The sequence below is a fragment of the Cervus canadensis genome, chromosome 12, assembly GCF_019320065.1.
Source record: "Cervus canadensis isolate Bull #8, Minnesota chromosome 12, ASM1932006v1, whole genome shotgun sequence".
Taxonomy (NCBI): Eukaryota; Metazoa; Chordata; class Mammalia; order Artiodactyla; family Cervidae; genus Cervus; species Cervus canadensis.
In genome coordinates this window covers 14,244,436-14,260,275 of record NC_057397.1, presented here as the reverse complement: position 1 = coordinate 14,260,275, position 15,840 = coordinate 14,244,436, and the positions used below count along the sequence as shown (strand labels likewise).

The following is a 15,840-nucleotide window of genomic DNA, read 5'->3' as shown; positions in this document are numbered from 1 at the left end:
TTAAAAAAATTCCCTTCGCATCTATGGTTACAAACCTCTCTCTCTCTTTTTTTTTTTTTAAAGGTGTGCCTCAGGATAATATTATGGTTAGATTAAAAAAAAAATCAAATCCTTGTCTTTTAACAGAACAGTGTAGTCACTGTGTGGAAAGTTCAGGTTTAATTTTAAACTGTATTCTGTTTTTTATGCTTCTAAAACTTCTGCTTTCCCCCTCATTCTTAGCCAACTGATTAGGAAGTTATTCATCCTATTTCTACTCAAGCACTGCTTGACTGTACTTTCTTGATCCTGTTATTTCTTAATTAATGTCAATAAGAAAATAATATTTAAAAAAAAATTTCCTTGCACTCTTCCATCTTCCCTCTGCCTGCCAAACTACTGAAACATTTTGTAATCGCAGATCCCCATTACTGTAAGTCTGTTTCAGTATTCTTTTTTGAGGACTCATTTATCATTAGTCTTATGAGTGAGTGAGTGAAGTTGCTCAGTCGTGTCCAACTCTTTGCGACCCTGTGGACTGTAGCCCGCCAGGCTCTTCTGTCCATGGAATTTTCCAGGCAAGAATACTGGAGTGGGTTGCCATTTCCTTCTCCAGGGGATCTTCCTCACCCAGGGATCGAACCTGGGTCTCCCACATTGCAGGCAGACTCCTTATTGTCTGAGCCACCAGGGAAGTCCTGTGACTTATGACTTAGTACTATATTAACAACTCTTATTCACAATTAAATGCATACCACTTTAAAAAAAAAAACCACCCTACTATCATTTCTTCCCCTTATCAGGTTCTTTATTCTTACTACTTATTTGGCTCTTGCAAGTCTTCGCATAATTCCCTCCCCCCGGGCAAACACATGACTGGGATACTTTGCAAGTCATTCACTGTCAATGATGATCTCCGTGCTGCCCTTTCAAAATGCCTCAGCTGGCTGTAAAATTTGAGTGACAACCTTTTCCTGTTGATATCTAAAGTGATGCTCTGTTGCTTTTAGCATATAGTGCTACCACTTAACTGGATACAAACTTATTCTCCTTCTTTCATATTGATGACAACTTCTCCTTCACTCCACTCTATGCCACCCGCACACATGATATTTAAATTCCCTTCAGCTAAAGTGGTGGTGAACCTGTGACATTTAATATGTAAGCTCAGGTTATCAGAGGCCTATCTGATAGGCCCTGAAGCTGACTGTTGCTGCCACACTGCGCCTCCTCCCTTCTGTTCCACTGGCTCCATCCTGGAACACACTTTACATTCTTCACATACTCCTGGCTTTCTCATCTGGTTCCTCTTCTTTCTCCATTGTTCTGCCAGGTCCAATCCTCACCCTTCCTCTCTTCTCATTCTATACACTCTTCCTGGGTAATCTATCTCATTCACTTTGGGGCCCCACCTGTCATCTCTATCAGTGGTTCTCAAGCTCCTCCCTGAATACTGTTTCTGCAGAAGCATTCTTCCATCAGTAGCATCTCTCATCACACACAGCAATTCATAACTGCAGGGACATTCTGAAATCTCAGGAGGTACATTTATAGCTTCAAGAAGCACTTGTCTGGGAACCTTTAGTTGGAGACACATGTTTGCTCCATCTGTGGAGGACAGCACCCACCATCCACTGAGCTGTCCACTCCAGGGGCCTGGGGGTCACAACTACTAGACCTGAAGATACAGACGGTGTCTCTACAGTTCACCACATCTCACAGAGTGTCTAACTCAAAGCAGCACAATAAGTATCTGCTGAAGGAATGAATTCAATCACTAAATACTGTGGTTTCCAATTCACATCCTTTCGACTCATCCTCTTTTCATTCGCACTGTCAGTTAATGTCACGATTACTGTCTACTGGCTACTAATGAAGTCTCCCAGCCTCAAGTACTGCTTCTCCCAACCCATTCTTCATGCCAGAGTCAGTTATCTTTTTCAGTTATAGATCAGTTCTTACCATCCCTCAACTTAAGGTCCTTTAAAATCAAACCCAAATTTCTCAACAGATATATGTTTCTAATTCTCTTGACTTTGTACATAGCATTCCTTTTACTTAGAACAACTCAGGTATCAGTGTAAAGAGAATTTCTTGATGCCCCAAAGCTGAATTAAACACTCATCTCATGTGCTCCCTGTACCCTGTACTTTTCCTACTACGGTACATATACTGTATTACAACTGTGTGTTTACTTGTCTGTCTCCTCAACTACACTATACATTTTGATAGGTGGGCCAATGTCCGTTTCACTGTACCTCAATGCCCTGCACAGTGCTTGGCACAGAGAAGGCATTTGATGAGTGTCTGGTGAATGAATATCACCAGTGACCATGGAAGTAGGTAACTTTGGAATTTCATCATAGGGACTCTGAAACCAGTGGAATCCATAAATAAATACTAAGAGGCCATAAACACCATGAAATTGTACCCAACATTTTTTGAGAGTAGTTTCCAGACTGTGTGAAGAGTCAATAATCCTAGAAACTTAAAAAATATCTCTCTTGGAGTTTATTTGGTTAGAAAGAAACCTGCTAAAGTATATTAAAAATGAACAAAAACAAAACGTAGATACATAAGCACAACACACAGACACACTAACATACATACACAGAGACTGACTTAATTATACCAAGCCTTATGGTAAATCTTTTATTGGAAAGGGACAAGAATCAGAAAGTTAAGAGGGCTGTAGCAGGACTGAAGAAAACCAGACGATGCCAGAAAAAGAATTTAGAAAGATAGAACAGAGAATGAAAGGGAAATTCGGTCTCCTTTGTCATTTCATATAGGCTCCTTATGTAGCCAGCCTATGAAAGGTTAGGGCTTCATTACAAAGGAGGTCCAAGTCTGAAGATATCTGTATAGTTCTGAAAACTGCATCTTCAGCTTGCCATAATGCTGCCCAACTTCAGCATAATTCTGTCTCACCAGTCTAGCTGTCTTTTCAGTTCTGTCCAGTGAATCTCTGTCTCGACACTGACCTTCGACAGAAGGAAAGAAAGAAAAAAGGCAGGCAGTGGCCTGGGCTCAGGAGGAAAGAGACAGGGAGAAGAGTAAGTCAAATGCGCATCACTTTTCAGGTAACCATCTTTCTCTGGCTCACTCTATTCCTCTGTCTTAGAGTAAACTTGATGTACTTCCATATTTGCAAGAATCTTGACAAGATATCATGTACTTTGGTAAAGTAAGGAAATATACTTAAGTTCTGAAGAAATACAGGCAGTTTTGAGAGTTGTGCTTTTTTTTAAAAAAATAAATGTTGACCATGGTTAGCCTCTACTCACTAATTAAACATTTAATGAAACTAGGAAATATAATTTTTCTTTCTTTTTTGGCAGAGGGGAGGTTATTTCCATATAGCATGTAACATACTACATAGCCTGGTTTGCTTTAGAAGATGCTAACTTTTGTATCATAAGATCCTGTTACTGATTCACTAAAGTAGGACAAGTACTTCAGAGGTGGTGATAGGCTTGATTTTGAGTGTTTTAATGCTACCCAGGCTAACTTCCACTATGGACGCCCTGTTGGGTCTTCAGTATAGCGACTTATCTTACTTACATTCAGGCTGTCTCTGGCTGTGAAACACATCTTGTTCATGTGGGAATGAAAAATGGACCCTTTCCTCATTATCATCATCTTTCATCCAAAGGAAATAAAAGCCAGAGGATGGTAAATCTGGTCAAAAAGCCTGAAAATTTTACTGACTGGTTAAGCAGCATCTAAATAATTAGGAATGGCCCACAAACCTATAAAGCAATTCATCCCATAGTATTCATTTAACATCAGTCTACAAGAATAACTCTGATACACAGAGACAGCAGTCTCATGAATTTTACATGTGCCTTATTTTGTGGCAGAACTCCACTGTATAAAATTGACAAAATTGTGATTGTCAAAACAATAGCTTTAAATAAAAAGAACCAAGTAAGTCTTAGAGATTCTGTATTTTTCTGTCCTATTTGAGATCTTTATGTCTTAATCTACCAATAAAATATAGATTATTTTAAATCAAATTGATAACTGAGGATTGCTCTAGGTACCTTCTTGCTAAAATTATAGTGAAATGTAGCGATCGAATATTCTGGCTGGAAGCTGGGGTGACAGGGGAGGAATAGGAGAGAAAGAGGAAAAACTTCCATTTACCAAAGTCCCACCTGATAGTGTACTTATGTAATGCAAGAATCAATTTTTTTAAAATTCCAGGATTCACTTGAGAGTTGTATGAGTTTTGCCCTGTTATCTACTCTGATATTTTTTTTGACAAGGTATTGCTGTTAATGATTTATTGAAATCTGGTTTACATTCTGTTATAGGTAAGCAGAAAAACATGGTGTTGAGAACTTGTGCTTTATTTTTTCCATAGCAGTGTATGGAATTTAGAAACCCTTTCAAATGCTACTGGGACTGTTTGGAGGAAAGAGAGAAAGATGAGAATGGAAGAAAAAAAAAATTCTATAACCTCGTTCATTGCCTGCTCTACTTGCATCCTTATCCTTAATCTTGTCGAACTCATTGTGTCCTCCATCTTCTTTGGGTTTCACTGCTGCAAGAGAGACCCAGGTTAGGAAGTGACTTGAGTATGATGCCAGGATCGATGCTGACAACGAGATGAGAGCCAGAAGTGAAGGGGCTGTGAAGACAGAACTGGAACTGTTGGGGGTCCTCGGTATGTGGCATCTACATAACATCACACATTCCATTTACCCAAATGGGTGTGAAATTCAGCAAACCAATAATACTCACCCAGAGGATAAGTGTCTACTATCATTGACACAGTATTATTTGGTACTCTTCAGATGAAATGCACACATTATTAAGATGTTCTAACATACTATTTCTGGGAAGACTTTTTCTGGTGAAGTGTGGAATGGAAAGGGGACATGGAGCAAGATGACACGGATGGGCATCATCACCTGGGAAATCCAGCAGTCGCTCCAACAGATGCCCACAAGGTAGTATTTACCTTGATGAGCCTTGCAGACTCTGGTACCCGATCTCACTGACTGGACCCAGGAATGCAGACTCATGCTAACAAAACTCACAAGACACTGATGTATATAAAAAAAGAAGAAGGTGACTTTATTATTTACAGTGAACAACAAAAGAATCAGGCATGCTGACTCTGCATCAGTCTGATAGTGATGACTCTGCATCAGCCTGATAGTGCATTATCTCCTTGGGAAGGCAAATCACCAGAGGGAAGCTTGGTGCACACGGAAGCAGAGCAAGTGGAGTTAATTACGCAGGATTCCAGTGCAAGATGGCATGAGGCTCTCAGCTCTGTACCACAGGGCTATCCGCCTGCCAGGCAGGCTGGATGCTTGCCTCCACCTGGCAGGTGCTATTGGTCAGACAGTCCTTTGTTAGGTATCGTGACAATTTCATTAAGAGTTTTTCTTTTCTTCTGTTTTGGAGAGAGAGAAAATGCTCTCCTGAGCATTTTTCTATGTTTGTGTGTTTTAAAGATGTCAGTACCATCAATTAGGTTAGTCAAATTTCTCTGCCCAGAGAGTCCTTATGTCTTGAAAGATCACGTTGCCTTTCTTGACTTTAATCAGTTAGACTTCATTTCTTAGTTTAATTTTCAGAGAGTATTTGCATTTTTCTGCTTTCTGGGATCAAGAGGGGCACCACATGGTGGACTCCACATTTGCCTACAGGTTCCACAAAGTGTCAGTTAAATTCAAATCCACCTGTATTCACTGTGCCAACTTTACACCCACTGCTGTGCCAGATACAAAATAATATTCAAAAGCATAACAAGAGACTCTAAGGAAACACTGTATCTACTGGATACCTACAGTCCTAAATTCTTTTTAACGTACATTTATTCATTCATTTTTTACTAGCATTTATAGATCCTCTCCTGTATATGAGGATTAATTAGATACAAGAAATAGAAAGATAAAAATTGTCTTGTTCCCCTTAAGAGCTTACAGTCTAGCCAAGGAATAAGACATTAAAAAAAAAAGGTACTGTGCCAAATGGTATGGAGCCTGGTGGAAGGAACACTTTTTTTTAATCTAAGGGCAGAAACAGAAGCCATCCTTTTTAATCTGTTTTTTTAAAATACTAAATAATAATGAATATTTTAAAAATTTAACAGTGGTTTGAAGCACAAAGTATAATAAATTTCTTTCTCGCTTCTTCCCCACCCCTATTCTCTCTCTCAAGGTTCTCCTTGGTAGTTGGAGAATACTCTTTCACATCTTTTTTGTGTATATGAAACACACACATAAACTTTTGCATTCCCAAACACATATACTTTAAAATTTCTGTATTTTATCAATGTGTGGAATTTATATATTACACATTCTATTCATAGAACATAGGCACACATGCACATATATATTTATATAATGTACACACATGTGAGATCATATTATTGTTTTATAACTTGTTCTCTCACATCTAATTTTTTGTTTTAAATTATAACATGTATACAGAAAATTACACAAAACAAAAATGCCTAGTTTACAAAATAAATTACCCTACTGAGCTCCCACCAGGTCCATAAACAGAGGATTCTGAGTACCCCAGAAACTCTGCACCACCCCCAAATTATTATGCTAATCTTAATATTAATCATTTACTAGGTTTCTATGTAGTCTTACTACCCACAATGCAGGCAAAGTCCAAATTTGCCTGCAGTAGCAAATGCCCTCAAGGAAAAAGCAGTGTTAGTTTGGTATTTCATTCTTTTTGATCCAACAGTAAATGGAATTGCTTCTTGAATGTCTCTTTCTGATCTTTTGTTATTAATGTATAGAAATGCAACAGATTTCTGTGTATTAATTTTGGAACCTGCGATTTTACCAAGTTCACTGATGAGTACTAGCAGTTTCCTGGTAGCAGCTTTAGGATCTTCTATGTATAGTCATGTCATCTGCAAACAGTGACAGCTTAACTTCTTCTTTTCCAATTTGGATTCCCTTTACTTCTTTTTCTTCTCTGACTGCTGTAGCTAGGACTTCCAAAACTATGTTGAACAAAAGTGGTGAGAGTGGACATCCTTGTCTTGTTCCTGATCTTAGAGGGAATGGTTTCAGCTTTTCACCATGGAGTATGATGCCAGCTGTAGGTTTGTCATATGTGGCCTTTATTATATTGGAAATATGCACCTCTATGCCCACTTTCTGGAGGTTTTTTATCATAAATGGGTGCTGAATTTTGTCAAAAGTTTTTTCTGTCTAAGCTTCTTTGAACTCTTGCTTTTCCTTACAGTTCCTTAGAGTTTTAGGACTTTGCTCCTCTGAGGATGTTTTCTTGTATATATTCAACAACTTCAATAATTTTCGGCAAGAAAATTGTTCAAATAACTTAATCAGCCATATTTCCAGTAACAAAAATTGGTGACACTTCTCAATTTCTTCCTGTGTTACAGTTCTAAGAATAAATGTAGATTCTTATCTACTAGATCCTGACCCCTTAGGGATTATGAGAAATAAACATCTTTGATTTCCCACAGCATGAATAGTGAAATATGCAATAAATGCACAAAGACTGAAGAATAAGTGAATGGAAAAGAGAAGGAATATGTAATTATCCTGCCCTTGAGGAGTTTCCATTTTCCTTTTGTGAAGGAAGATGAGATATATATGTATAAATATATATATATATATGTATAAATATAAATATATATATAAATATATATACATACATATATATGTATATGTATAAAACAATTTGACACAATAGAGAGACATGTTTAAATGAAATCACTTATATTTACTGACATGGACAGATTTCCAAGATACATCATCAAATGGAAAAAGAAAATTATAAGATGGTGTATGTGTGTAAAATATATCTAAATCTATTGCTATCTCCGTGTGTATAAACATGTATGTGTGTAATATGTGCCATGTATATTCTTGCTTATATGCAGAAATATGACAGTAAAGACACATAACAGTGGTTATCTCTGCAGACTGGAATTGGGAAGCCAGGAGCAATCTTTTCACTTTCAAATATCCTATGTAATAATTTTACATGAAGCATATATTACTTTTATAGTTAGGGGGAAATTTTCAAATTATATTCAAGGGCAAATATACCTGACACAGGAAATCAAGAACTAAAAACAGCCAGAAACCAGACCCCAATAAGATGGTTATTTTGAGACATTAGTCTGCCATCTTCTCAGTATGTCAGCTTTCCAAATAAAGTCATACTTCTTCCCTCAAAAAATAAAAATAGCCAGGAAGACAGATATTACTGGGGAAGGCTTACTTGAAAAGGTAGGACTTGAAATGGGTCCCGCAAGATTGGCAGAGCTTAAGTTAGAGAAGAGGAATGGGGGGGAAGTGGCCTTGATGAATGAGAGTTGTGCCGTGATCAGACAGCAGGGAGTTAGAATGGCACCCAGAGAGGCCATAAGGAAATGCATTCACCTGGCTAAAATTAACTTCAGTTTACACTGAGAGGCAGGATTAAATGGACATAGAGTCAGGGTCTAAAACGGAGAAATGTCATCAATATTGAGTTTATAATTGGGTTGATGGGAAATAGAAGTCAATACAAGACAATACTCGTCAAATGGAGTAGTTTGTGCAGAATGAGATCAAATGAGAAAAAACCCTGGTGATTCACAGAGTTAGAGTAGTAACAACTGGTTTTCACTAAGTTGAGAAATGCACAGTTTTGGACTATTCAATTGTTGCAGTGGGTAAAACTTAGCAATACCTTGTTCAAAATCAAAAAAGTCTCTACATTTGACTCTAAGGAAGAAAAATTCTAAATAAGTAAAATTTGACAGAATTAAGTATCTTTAGGGTTTCAAATTATTTGGATCTATATATTTATCACGGTAAGGCCCAAATCACAAAATTATGAAAACCAAAAAAAGATTACTATAAATTAATAATACACATCATGCTTAAAAATTTTTTCTTCCAAGTAGATTTTAACTTCTGAGTGACATATTACTGCCTGGGGCTATAGTCTTAAAGTGGAGTTTATTATAGTTTTACAGTATTTCAAAAGTTTCAGTCAGATACTTTTTCTTGCCTAGCTAGAGGTCAAAAGCTTAAGGATTCTTACATGATAGAAAACAAACTTCAAAAAGCTTTAAAAGTGACCTGTCATGCTTCAGACTCTTTACTTTTCTGTAAGGTCACATTTCTGAGGAAGATGACAGAGTTGGTGATTGTGTAACTAAGCCTCCAGAACTACTTACGACTCTGGAATGTGATCATTGTTTTGCAATGGAGTTGGTCACCATCATATGAAAATCTTGGGAAATAAAATATCTTGTTTACCTGCTAGTTCCTGTCATAGAAGAGCTCATTCACACACAGCACTGTACTACTTTAGTCTAAATTCCCAACTTACATTGCTTGGCACTAATGATTCTATCTTAAAAGAATGTTAAGAATATTTCGACATACTTGAAAAGGTAAGCAAAAGAGGGAAGAGGGTCGGAGGGGAGAGAGGAGTGGGAGAGAAGAAAAGAAATGCTTCACAGTAACACGGGAAGCGGGAGATAGGAAAGGACACAGATGAAACAACATTGGCTCTGAGCTGCTACCTGTTGGTAGAAGGTGGAGCTGAGTACACAGCAGTCCATCTTATACGGTGTCTACTTTGTATGTTCTATAATGAACTGTTCCATAATTTAAAAAGCAAAAATGAAAAAGAAAAAGCACATACTTAATTTTTCAAGACTGTCTCCTAACTTGTAACCTAAAAAGGGATAATACAGTACTATTAATAGTACTGCAATAAATATGTCATCTTTAGAACACTGATTTAAGAGTTTAAGAGCTTCTGAAGCTTATCTGCCCAGCAACAATAACAAAATTTATGCTGGATGATAATCCTTATTCTGCACATCATCCTTACAATAAAGCACTTTCACATTCATATCTCAACCACTCTACACATGAACACTGTGAGATCTGGTGGGTGACATTCTACTTTAGGAAAAATATGAGGTTCAGGGAAGTTAAGTAGATTTCAGTTCTTTCATTCATTCCACAAACACTAAACACCTACTGTTAGGCAGATCTATTCCAGCTATTAGAAATTAAGAGACAAAGAAAATGTGATTCCTTTTTTCAAGAGGTGCATAGTCTAGCAGAGGGGATGGATTTAGAAAACAATTACATGATGATATGGTTTATACTGCAACAAAGTGTTTTTCAAAAAAAAATCTTTTAACTATGACCTAAAGTAAGAAATACATTTTATACTGCAACCCAGGATAAACAAACAAGTTTAAGTGAAACAGAAGTTTTATGAAACATGACTCTTTCTATACACGGTTCACTCTGGTATTTGCTAATCTACCCTATTCTGTATCTTTTCTTTTTTTAATAAAATGCTGGTCACAACCTTTTACAATTGGGTTGCTGTTTACAACATCTCGTTATTCACTAGTGGGTGTGACCTACAGTGTGCAAAAGTGTCAGAATGAGTATGATCGGAGTTCTGTGGCAACACAAAAAGAAATACAGACTGTTTCAGGGAATGAGAAAGGTCTGGAAGAGGTCAGTCTCTGAGTACTTACAATACTAAAATGGCAGAACCAGAACAGAGGTCTTAAGAGACTTTTTGCTCTTGGAATTATTATACTGTTGCACGCTGGCCAAAGACACGGCAGCGACAGACTGTGAACTCACTGAAAAGCTACCGAAACAAGTTGTTTTCCTGAAGGGATGTCGGCAATCATTTGTTCACATTTACTAACTCTTCACTAAGTGGCACAGCACTTCCTGTCTACTGGCTCATCCTGCTACTACCTGTAAGACAACTATAAACATCCTGAGACTATGAGGCTTACTCTATGACTAACAGTCCCAAATATTTGTTTTCTCAAAATTTCTCTGGAAGACGTAAAAACAAGAGATTAGGCTAATATGTGTTAGATGTAAAATCATAGACTGTAATTTCTATCAACCACTGATCTAATCTGTGATTTTGTTCAAGGCCTTAATCTTCTATTTCAGCCTCAAAGCTTGCTGTCCACGCAGCCAGCTGTGGCTGCCACGTCCAGGGCGCAGGAACAGGACGGGCAGCAACCGTTCTTGTCTTATGCCGCTGCCCCCTGCCGTCGGAGAGAGAGAGGGGCGGCAAGATTACAGAGACCTGTGGATTGACTGTGCTTCGTCATTTTGTCCAATAGGAAGGTTTCCATTTTCAGGTACTTGTTCTGAGAATCTATTTTGCACGAAAGACTCATTTTGTGAACCTGACATAGTTCATTGGGCCTTTTATCCAGTAAGCAATCAAAGAGAAAAGGTGCTTTTCCACACCAGTATGTGCTCAGCTTACAATAGTGCTACTATTCCTTGGGCATTCAATAAATATTCATCAAGGATACGGATACTGACACTGAACAGAAAATAGACAAAAGGAAGAAAGTTCATTGGACTTCATGAAATACAGAGGAACTACAGCTGTTTCTCATCCCTACTTCCCCAAAGGGAAACATGGTTTGAATATCAAGATAAAAGATTCTGTGGGCTGAAGTACCCTTAATTAAAATAAAATAAAATCAAACCGAAAATAAAAACAAACCAAAAACATCAACCAGCATTTGTGTCTTTAATCATATAATTGTAGGGTCTTAGTAAATTCAAAGTATTCTGGGTTAGGCTTTATAGGTATTAGCTCAGTAACGGAGGGTTGGCCAGAAGGAAATGAAAATTATAGTTTTGAGAAAGTCACTGAAAAACATAAGCCATTTGTAAGACACTCTGAGCTTTGGAGAATCTCTTGCTTTGGAAGACCTGTTTAGGGCCGATAGCTCTGAATATTCTAAGAAGTCTAAACAGGTGAATGAACTACAATCTAAAAGACCTTCATGTTTTAGGCTATACCAAGATTTATTTTAAGAATACTCACTCTTTAATTTAGACTGCCAAGTATAACATTTTCAAAATGCTGTAAATATTTAGTTGAGAATTAAATGATAAAACATTAAAACAATCAGCCACCAACATAAACTTGGTATTGTTTTCCTTCCACAATCTTTAGGACTCACTTCCAACTTTGTATGAAGCATCTTCAAACGACTGCACTGTTTCAGTTATCTTGGACCCATCATGTCCAAAACCAACTCTAATTCAATTCTACTCTTTTTTCCTGCCAACCTCCCAGAACACCATTCTTCTTCATTAATTCCAGTAATCCCTAAAATGATATTCACAGGAAAAATCCACAGGAGAAGGGATTAAATATGAAAACCTCCATATTGGATTCATGCTCAAAAGTATTTATTAAGGGTATGTGATTTTTACAAAAATTTTTCTATTTCACATTCAGTGTTCCCATTTCATTTAGTTTACGTTTTCCAATTTCTCTGTCTCTTTTTGTTGTTGTTGCTCTTTTTCAAGCCTTTACCAAGCCAAGTTAAAAAGCTTTTGTATACATATATGTATATAGTATGTATAATATGCATATTTTAGAAAATGTATGAATTTTTGCCTAGCTAAAAAAATTATGACATTTTGATTCCACTTGTTTGACTTATCATGAACAGAATGCTAGACTTCTTTCTAATTTATATTCACTCAAAACTTTTATATAGCTTCATGTATTTTGGCATCTAGCATTACTGCTAAATGTCTAGAAAATTTATAATCTTGGTGATTATAAAAGTTCTTTCTGAATGAGGAGTGAAACTTCTAATTCAATTCTGAGAATATAAAGAAATACTATGTTGTAATTAAAAAAAACCAGGAAATTAACAAGTGATACAGTATCATTAAAGTATAGACTTTGCTCAAATTTCACAAAATTTTACACTAGTGTCTATTATTAGTTTTCATATGATATTCAAGACTCCACATTATATTTAACTGCATTAAGCAGCTTCAGCTGTATGCAACAAATTCTGGTAAATTCCCTTTTCATTTTTATTCTATTACAAATACTTTCTAATTACACAACCATATAACCATCATTTAAAAGTGAACATTTAATTTCCAAATACATGGGATTTTGTAAGGGAAAAAAGAGTACGTAATTTTTTAGAAGTCGAGATGTCCTAACCGCCTGCAGACTGTCGGTCTACTAAGGGCTCCCGTTCTACGCCTCTCCCACCTCCTCTTCTTCCAGTCCTGCCACTTCCACAGTAGCTCAGTTTCTCCATGCCCTACTCTGATTTCTGCAAGTCTTCCATCTTGTCTCATTTCTTGCAATATCCTTTTTCAATTCTTTGCTCTGTCACTGGAAGTACCTTCATTAGTCAGATAATATCACGCATACAAAAAAAAAAAGGATATCAAAGGGGCAAGGGGGCTGGTGGTGCCATGAATTGGAAGATTGGGATTGACACATACATACTACTGCTACTATGTATAAAACAGATCACTAACGAGAACCTACCCTATGGCACAAGGAACTCTACTTGGGGCACTATGGTGACCTGAGTGGGAAGGAAATCCAAAAAAGAGGGGCTCCATGTATACGCAGGGCTGGGTCACCCTGCTGTAGAGCAGATACTAACACAACACTGTAAAGCAACTATACTCCATTAAAAAACAAAGGCACGACCTACACAATAATCCAAACACGAACGTGGTTTTTACAACTCTCTACACTTGTAGTGGGGAAAAAAGCATGACCTTCAGGCCTAGGTTTGAGTTTTGGTCCTGCCTCTGATAAAGCTTTGTGATTTTGGGGGAAATCACTTAGGCTTCTTGAGCTTTTTATTTCCATCTTCCAAAGTGGTGATATTAATCGCTCACAAAATTGTTACATAAATCAAATGAGATCATCTATGAATGAGAAGGAACGTAGCACAGAGTCAGACACACACCACCAGTGAAGTTGCTCAGCCGTGTCCGACTCTTTGTGACCCCATGGACTGTAGCCTACCAGGCTCCTCCATCCATGGAATTTTCCAGGAAAGAGTACTGCAGTGGGTTGCCATTCCCTTCTCCAGGGGATCTTCCTGACCCAGGGATCGAACCCAGGTCTCCCGCATTGCAGGCAGACGCTTTACCATCTGAGCCACCAGACACACACTAATCAATCATCAATTGTTTGATCCCTTCTTGCTCTAGGTTTGATGTTACTACTGCCCTCTGCCTCACTCCCATTACACTTGACCCCATGACCCTGGCACATAAAACACCAGCCCACCTGGGAGACATGACTGCCTCAAATGTGACATGTGCTCTCAGCCCTCTGTGGTTCTGTGTTTTATGCCCTTGCTTCACATGTCCTTCAACTGCCATCTCAAATGAAATTCTACCCATACCTCAAGGCCCAGATCAAATGTCAGCTCTTCCAGGAAGTCTTCTACCAACCAGAATTAACCACTTTTCCTTCGTGTTCTCCATGCACACTGCTTACAGCTTTATTTTTATATTTATTTCTGTTATAATATTACTATTATATTTGTATTAAATATAAAATTATGCTTATCTATGTTACCTGTGTGAATTACAAGCTTCTTGAAGGCAGAAAGCATGCGTCTTCTCTTAATTCTCAGCAACTAGCACCTTGTACTGGGAGGGATTTAATAAAGGTCTGCTGGTTGAATAAATGTATCAAAACATTTTCAAAATGAATAAATTTTTACCAGAACAAAACATCAATCACTTGTTTCAACTTCTGAAGTAATTTTTAGAAAACAACTTCTACTTGAAAAATATACTACTAATCCTTCCAATATGTAAATTAAAAATAACAAAGAATTGACCTGAAAATGGTAAATTTTTGATATTTCAGACTCAGTGCAAAGAAAAAGATATTATTTTTAAACTATTAAACTGATAATATCAATTATCATCCACTGACAGACTACTCATGAGTGAATATTAATAGAGAGTAATGACTCAAAGAGGAAAATCATGCTACCTAAATGGAATATTAGATATCAATTTAAAATCATATTTTCAGATACTTTATGAACTCACACTATAGTGAGGGAAATAATCAGAACACAAAACTGATTCCAATCTTGCAAGGATATGTTTTATAAGAAAAAAGACTATGGAAATATAGAAGCCATTACTATTAGTTGGGATTAGAGGTGATTTTTATCTTTTATCTTTTGTATTATTTGAATTTTCTATGACAAAAACATTTGCATAGTTAGAAAAGTAATCTTAAAAAGGATTGAATATCAAGAAATTCTAATTAAAGCTTAACCTGATTTGCAAATACTAAAGAAGTTTTATGAGCCCAGTAAAAGACGTTCTGATTTTTAATATTAATTGCAATATATTTGTGTAGACATCGTTCAACACCAAGAGTTAATGCTACAGTTTAGAAGAAGATGTTAATAAAAGCTTTCCTGAATTCTAAATAGAGTAAGTAAAGCTCTGGAGGGGCAGAGACTGAACTGGCATCCAGGTCAGCTGCTTGTCAGCTGTGTGACTTGCCCTGTCTGAGCAGCACAGATGTGGGAAAACCCCCACGCTCCCTCACTGTTCTCCGCAGGACCAGTGAGGATGCGGTTAACAAGAACCCCACCCCAATGTCTAGGACACGGCAGGTCCTCTGCTATCTTCTGTCTCAGACCTGGAGACTGTCCAAGCTTACTGGAAGATGGACAAAGATGAGCACAGGGTTTCATTCTAACTTGAAGGGAACCTGAAAGGCTGGTTACGCTTGCTGGGTCGTCAAGGCTGATTCTAAGAAAACAGATCCCAAGTGATTCCAGCTGCACCAGCCCGGCTGTGACCGTGGCACTCCAGGTGGACCCCTCTGCAGAGCGGGGCAGGGCCGCTAACAGGAAGCTGACGGAGGTGCAGGAGTGGGCTGGAGACAGGGGATTGAGGGACACAGACAGATGAGGCATGAGGAGGAGAGCACGAGTCTCGGAGGGCAGAGCCATGGAAGGGGCAGGGAAAAGAGGAAGCTAAGGGAGAAAGCAGAAACAACCAGGCTGCCGAACAG

At 37.7% G+C, this 15,840-nt stretch overlaps 1 protein-coding gene across 5 annotated transcripts in view; it reads right to left on the bottom strand.

Annotated features, from left to right (window-relative positions):
- The window catches only part of NSMCE2 (NSE2 (MMS21) homolog, SMC5-SMC6 complex SUMO ligase), a 232,413-nt gene that overhangs the window by 107,202 nt on the left and 109,371 nt on the right, over window positions 1–15,840 (bottom strand). For 3 of the 5 annotated variants that reach the window (XM_043483308.1, XM_043483312.1, XM_043483311.1), the window contains one exon: window positions 4,445–4,528. The exons of 1 other annotated variant lie outside the window; for it this stretch is intronic. In XM_043483308.1, coding sequence (XP_043339243.1) covers window positions 4,445–4,528 — 84 coding nt within the window. The remainder of the gene's footprint in view (window positions 1–4,444; window positions 4,529–15,840) is intronic. One more of the 5 variants, XM_043483309.1, reaches the window with a different exon arrangement.